This window comes from Palaemon carinicauda, chromosome 13, assembly GCF_036898095.1.
Source record: "Palaemon carinicauda isolate YSFRI2023 chromosome 13, ASM3689809v2, whole genome shotgun sequence".
NCBI lineage: Eukaryota > Metazoa > Arthropoda > Malacostraca > Decapoda > Palaemonidae > Palaemon > Palaemon carinicauda.
In genome coordinates, this window is record NC_090737.1 from 44,780,856 (window position 1) to 44,788,355 (window position 7,500).

The 7,500-nt window shown below is 40.0% G+C and overlaps 1 protein-coding gene across 1 annotated transcript in view; it reads right to left on the bottom strand.

The window, feature by feature from the left end:
• LOC137651531 (uncharacterized) overlaps positions 1-4,000 on the bottom strand; it is a 9,606-nt gene extending 5,606 nt beyond the window's left edge. Inside the window, exon 1 of the mRNA XM_068384760.1 lies at positions 2,736-4,000. Coding sequence (XP_068240861.1) covers positions 2,736-3,955 — 1,220 coding nt within the window. The 5' untranslated portion in view covers positions 3,956-4,000. The remainder of the gene's footprint in view (positions 1-2,735) is intronic.
• Positions 4,001-7,500: the final 3,500 nt, after the last annotated feature.

Genomic DNA, 7,500 nt, shown 5'->3' on the forward strand with positions numbered 1-7,500 from the left:
GGAGATGGTCCATTCGAAAGCTAAATAAACTTCTATTTTTAAATATTAAACTTAGCCGGTGAATATATAAATAGCTGACGTCTCCGACGGCCCGACAGATTCCAAAAAACTCGCGAGCGATTGCCATGAAGGTAGCGGGTGTGCCCACCAGCGCTGACTATCGGCCAGATACCACATATACTTCTCAACCACTCCAGTTCTTCTCTGTCGGTGTCACCGACAACATTGGTTGCGCTCGCTCTAGACCTCGAGTTTTCTACCGAATTGGTGAAGTACTTGGTTTTGGTTTTATTGCTTTCGCCGTGTTGGATTATTCAATACTATCTTCAAAAGAAATGCCTTTGAAAGGAGAGGAAAAGTTTTTTGCCCTGAAAAGATGGCCGACCCTTCCCTCAGTGTACGAAGTGTGTTAAAGGCTTTTAGTAATTATTTATCACTTTATAAATTATTGTTGATATTTATAGATTTACCTCTATATATTTTATATCTCACCCGCCTTTATTAGTCCTCTTCAATTAGCTTTCCATTTATACTAAACATCGAGATAAATTTTATGTTTTTGTTTATATGCGGCCTTTACCTATTCTTTGTAGGCGGTCCTAACTTGGAAAACGAAGTTAAACAACGTTGAGCCCATTCAACTTTTATTTTTGTTTAGATTAAAACAGTTGCTCTGTAAGAGTGATGAGATGAATATTTTTAGAAAATATTTTAAGAAATTTATTCTTTGAATAGTCTTCGTGCTGTTTTTCAAAGATGAACTAACGTTTGGTTTATTTATGCTACGCAGTTTGCGCTCTATCGTTACGATGGAGAAAGAGAGAATCACGGTTTCACTTAGCAGAAAGAGTAAATCGATTTTGACGTTGTGTTCATTCTTCTTTCAAACTGAAGTTTTTTAGATACTAATTTAAAGGAACATGTTAATTTTCAATTTCTGAGTCCTTTCAGTTTTTTCCTTTAGTCAAATAACCTGTTATTGACGAAGGGCGAGTGGGCCATTCTCTTGGGAGTGACAAGAGAGAGAGAGAGAGAGAGAGAGAGAGAGAGAGAGAGAGAGAGAGAGAGAGAGAGAGAGAGAGAGAGAGAAGGAGAACGATCCGATCTTTATTCTCGTCCCAAGTCTCTGTACAAGGAGTTAGGGAGCGAGTAACGTTGTTCTCGATTCAGTTTTTTACTCTCGTCCCAAGTCTCTTTACGGGGAGAGAGGATAAAACGGTTTAGTTTTTATTCTCGTCCCAAGGCACTGTACGGTGAGAGATTGAAAACGTAGTCCTTAGTGAACTATAGTCGATTTTTTTAAACCTGGCAAACTTGCACTAAACTTGCACTTAGCTGGTTGTCGCTGATTGGATGAGTGTCGTGTTGTCCGAATCTCTCAGTTTTGTTTTCACACTGTTTTAGAATTGTGATTATAGGGTCATAGAGTGAGTTAAGAGCCAAGTTATGTAATGTTATGTAAATACCAGTTGTAATAAAACGTAAGTATTAAGAACTTACATACCGAAATATTATTTAATAGTTAACAGTTATGAAACAACACTTACCGAAGCTGTAGACTAGAGATATGTTTCAAACGCATGAACTTTAATGTTTAAATTTCTAGCTAGATTTTTAGTGCTATCATGCCATTGGTTGTTTGAAAAAAAAAATATTTATTGTACATTGCTGATGTTGTATAACGCCTAAGAACAAAATAATATCGTAGAAATATAAGCTTGTCAGAAAATTTGGGGTGGAGGAGTTGTGGGAGGAACAGCCACGGGCTTGACAGAAAGTTGACGTACTCTCAGCGGGAGGTTCAAATGCGGGTTGTGGTGTTTTTGTCTTCATAAAATAATAATTAAGATGTTTATATATCATAATGTTTATTTTTTGCATTTCAAAAGTACTGCTCACGGAATTTCATTAATGTTTTAGGATATGTATAAAGGCAAATTACATAAATTGTATTTATTCGTACCATTTCCTGGCTGGTGTGCCACTCTCTATATAAAATGACATTAAATTTACTGTTCCTCAAGTAGAAATTTTCAAATATGTCCTATTACAGTTGGGTTTTCTTTATCTCGCGTCCATCTTATTTTTAGATAGACCTTAATTATATTATATTTTGTAAATCATAAGACTCCCCATGAATAATAAGAGCAGAGCCCTTATATTTGAGATTGTTAGCTGTCATGTTGTCTTTTGTTCCATCTCAATAAACTTATAGCAGTTTTCAATAGTACAGGGAAACAAAAGGTTCTTAGGAACTTAAATTTTAAGTATATTTTCATGACTGTTCATTTTAATAATACAGTAGCTGTATAGGCAATAATGGCATTAATGAAGAGAAAAGTCAATAATAATATTAAAAATTATAACAACAGTAAGAGTCACAACAAAGTAAATAACAACTAAGTATTGATAACAGTAGTAATAATAATGCATCAATTAAAGGCGTCAGAATTATATAAACAAAAGTATCGATAACAGTATTCAGGGTCATGGATGATAATAAAGTATCATCAGTATCATGTTAACAGAAGTATCAATAACAACATGAAATACAGCTAGAATTTTAGTCCAGTGTCAGAGCATCTTCATCACTACTGTCATCAGTAGTGCTATCATTCAAGTCAATTACAAACTCATCAAGTAACTTATCAAATGCTGAATCTTTGGCACGATACAATTCTTCGATTCTCTTGACATGTTCTATAGCATTTTGCCAGTGCTGTAGCGTCACATGATCAACTGCTTCTTTTGTAATTTTTTCAACAATTTTCAGAGACTGGTCGCTATTAGAATTACGTTTTTTTATTTCTGTCTTCACTTGGGCCCAGATAAGTTCGATAGGGTTGAAAATGCAGTGATAGGGAGGTAGACGAAGCACTTTATGGCCATAGTGAGCAGCAATTTCATCTATTTCGTACTTTTGAATTTCCTTGTGGCGCTGGCAGAGCTGAAGAAGTTCGAGTTTTGTAAAAGAAGGGTCATGGTCAATGTTATTTAGAACCAACCAGTCTATGATTTGGGCTTTTCTGTTGCTACTTGTCGGGACCTTGTTGATTATTTTAGAGTGATAAGGAGCATTATCGATGATGATAAGGGACTCCTTCTTGATATTAGGAAGAAGTTGTTCTTCTAACCACATTTTGAACCTTTCGTTATCCATCGAGTCATGGTAATCACCCTTTGATCCGTTTTTGGATTTGAACATAAGCAATGCTCCCGGTACAAAACCCTCATCACTTCCTGCATGTACTATTATAAACCTTGAGCCTCTCCCTAACTTCGTTGTCGGTCCTACTGATCCATCTTCATTAGTCCAGCACTTTTCGACGGTGAGGTTCTGGTTCACCCAAGTCTCGTCCACGAATACCTCCGGTCTTGGCTTTGGACTCTCTCGATTTCTCTTCAGTTCTCTAAGATACTTGTTCCTTGTTATAATGATGTCCTGTCTCTCCATGAGTATCTTTCTTCCGCTTGTGACTTTCTTGTACCTAAAACCAAGATTCCTGACTATTTTGTAGAGGGAACTTCTCGAACCAGTAAAATTAGTAGGAGGTTCCCGAACTTTTGCCAACAAATTTGCTAATGTAGGACGGTCTCCTCTGTCATAAAAGGATAGGATGTCTCTCCTAACACAATCTCTGTCGAAACTATCAAGATTATCAACAACAGTCGATTTCCTTTTCCGGGGCAAGGGTGAATGAATTATACCGTCTGAAGATTTCATCTTCTCAGATTTGATGCGATAGATAGTTCTCTCTGAAACTTGAGTTGCTGTTGCTGTCGCCTTAATGATTTCTTTCATTGTCTTGCTAGGGCCCTGTGAATTGAAATATTGAAAAACATTCATTATTATATTACGGCACTGACTGGTAAGCCTACTGCCAGCAGCATGTATATGCCTGGTGTTTGAAGTGCCTTCATCTTTGCTTTGTTCCATATCGTCTCTTGTGGCCATGGCTGAAATAGGTGAAATCGACAGTGAGCCAATTGCTCGATAGCAGATTCTAAGCTGATTGATGGTGGCGGTGTTTGCAGACGACAACTCGCCGGCTGTTCCTTTCTCAACTCCTCCACCCCAAATGTTTCGGCAAGCTTACATTTCTACGATAGTATTTTGTTCTTAGGCGTTATACAACCTTCAGCAATGTATAATCAATACGTTTTGCTTTTTTCCAAACCACCAATGGCACGTTTGCGCTAAAAATCTAGCTAGAAATTTAAACATTAAACTTCATGCGTTTGAAACATATTTCAAGTCTACAGCTACGGAGAGTGTTGTTTCATAACTGTTAACTATTATATAATAATTTGGTATGTAACTTCTTAATACTTACGTTTATTACAACTGGTATTTACATAACATTACATAATTTGCCTCTTATCTCAATCTATGGCCGTATAATCACAATTCTAAAACAGTGTGAAAACCAAACTGAGATATTCGGACAACACAACACTCATCCAATCAGCGACAACCAGCTAAGTGCAAGTTTAGTGCAAGTTTGCCAGGTTTAAAAAAATCGACTATAGTGTGTAGTCTCATCCTCAGTTACTGACCTTTTTAACTTTATATATTTCCGTTTTATTCGATATATATGTATATGTTTATTGATTTTTGCATGTGTGTTTCATTTTGTACTAATGTGCTTACATTATACGACTCATTTCGCAATTCTAACTTTTTGATTTAAGGGAGAATTGCATGCATCAGGTAAAAATCAGTTTTATTCTTGTCTAATGTGAAATTATTAAAAAATGCGATATCAGTGAAGTAAGTGCAAAAAACATGTTCTGTGTTGCGGAGGGTTCGTTTGTTCGTGCTTATCACTTGCCTAGTCCGAGACCTCTTTCAGGCTCCCCTGCACCAGGGAGAAGGAATGTCGTAGGACCTAAGGGAGTGAGGAGTGTAAACCAACGAACAGACGTTCCCTCAAAGGTATCAGACGTTGCTCGTCAAGCACGTCCATGCCATAAGACAGGAGAGACGAAGTTTTTTCCTCGTCTTCCGATGATTCGTCTCTTTAAAAGCCTGGGCGTAAAGTTTCGAGACGGTTGAAACGTTTATTAGTTCCTTCAGAACAAGTTCAACGTCCTAGCTGTAGTCATCATAAGAGTCCCGTTCATAGCGATGACGTTCATGTACAGACGTTTCTGCCACAGACTCGACGTGACGTTGAGCGGTAGACACCGTAGACACAACGTGACGTCGAGTGTCAGTCTCCGTAGTCACGATATAGCATCGATCAGCAGTCACCGCTTTTACTACGTGACGTTTGAACGTCAGCCACCGCAGTCACAGGTTGATCCGAAGTTAAGTGTTTTGCAAGATATGCTGTTAAAGCTTTCTTCTTTAATAGAAGCTTTCGATCCTGTTCCTGTGCGAAAGGATTCTTTGCTTTTTGTACGTCACGGTTCTGGGATACGTGATTGGGGTCTTCAACCTTCTAGACGAGCCTTGTTACGCTTCGCTGACGTTATCCCTAGTGACAGCTTTGCTGTTAAACGAGATGCGGAGCATAAATCTCGATGTAACTTTGATCGCTTTGAACGTCAGCCACCGCAGTCACAGCGTGACGTTGAGCTGCAGACACCGCAGACACGACGTGACGTTGAGCGGTAGACACCGTAGACATGACGTGACGTCGAGGGTCAGTCATCGTAGTCACGATATAGCATCGAACAGCAGTCACCGCTGTTACTACGGGACGTTTGAACGTCAGTTACTTCTGTCACGAAGTGTAGTAGAATAACATTCTCTGCAGTCACAACGTGACATCGACCCTCCAACTTTAACTTCTGTTCATATACAAGTTGATGTAGCCTGTCAGGCTTTTCCTTCACGTCATTCTGAATATAAATCTCCTTCTCGCAAGACTTTAGATTTATCAGATGATGTGCCTTCTGAAGAAGTTGATGACCCCCTTTCAACTAATGTACCTTTGGGGAGTCATTCAGAAGAGGAGTAACCTAGGGTGGTCCAACAATCCCTTGTTTTTCAATTATGAATTTCTTTAGTGAAATTTTGTCCTACTCGTTTTGTAACGGCTGCTCCGCCATCTGAGTTTACTCTTGGCATGACTTTCTTCGACTCCTACATTTACGAAGTCAGTTCTCTCTTGTTCTTCCAAGAGGGCCATGCTCTTACTGGGAGACTGGTTGGAATCCAGGAGAAGTTTAGGAAAGTCTGCTTTTGCTTTTCCTCCTTCTTTATTAGCTTCTCGCTCGGGCGTCTGGTGTGACACAGGAGAAGCTCGAGGAGAAGTTCTCGGCTTGGGAGTACCTGCCTCTGCCCAGGGAGACTTCTTAAGCCTAGTGGACTCTCCTCGTCGTCTAGCCATGAGACGCTCCAAGATTTTATGGTCTGCTTCAGAGCTAGACCATCTCCTGTTAGGAGTTTTTTCGAGCGTTTGAAGTTTTTATTTGTTGGATTGGTCCCTGGGAGCCTTAAGTAAGAAGGTCTCTCCAGCTGTCAATGTATTGCTGTACAATTATGTCATGCATGAACAAGGCTATCAGGGATTGCTCCAATGATCTGGCAGCCACGTTCACTGCAGGAACAAGGCTATCAGGGATGGCTCCAATGATCTGGCAGTCACGTTCACTGCAGGAGTATTTAAGATGTAAGTGCGCTCAATGTGTTCATTGTCAAGACAAAGTTCACGATGAAGACTACCAAATCTGTCTTGGCAGCAGTAAGGGAAGGCAACTGGATGGTCTCTCTCGACCTTCAGGATGCATACTTCCACATCCCGATTCATCCAAACTTTCAACAACATCTGAGGTTTGTGGACGGGAAAGTAATGTACCAATTTCGAGCACTGTGCTTCGGCCTCATTCCTGCTCCTCTTGTTTTTACAAGGCCCTTGCAAAATGTAGCAAGCTTTCTACATTTTTTGAGGATTCAGAGCCTCCCTTTATTTTGACGACTGGCTAATCAGGGCGTCTTCATTAAATCGCTGTCTGGAGAGCCTCTAATGGACATTAGACCTAACCAAGGAGCTAGGTCTCATAGTGAACGTAGAGAAGTCGTAACTTACAGTACTCCATCCCAGACTATTCTTTATTTGGGAATGGAGATACAGTGTCGGATTTTTCGGGCCTTTTCGTCTCCCACAAGAATGGAACAAGCTCTGTTAAAAGTCCTTCACTTGCAAGAGAAAAACAGTTGCTCTGTAAGAGTTTGAACGAGCCTCGTGGGAACTCTTTCATCGCTGGAGTAGTTTATCTCTCTGGGGAGACTCAGCCTTTGCCCTCTCCAATTTCACCTAAACCATTGGAACAAGGAGAAGGGCTTAGAGAGTATCTCTTTCCCAATCTCCAACTCAGTCTAGACATGTCTGACTTGGTGGGACAGCAACATCAGACTTCGAGAAGGTCTTTCTCTTGCGATCAAGAACCCAAACCATGTGTTGTATTCAGATGCATCGGATTTGGGTTAGGGAGCTCCACTGAACAGTCTGGAATGCTCGGGTCTTTGGTCCACGGATCAGAAGGAACTCC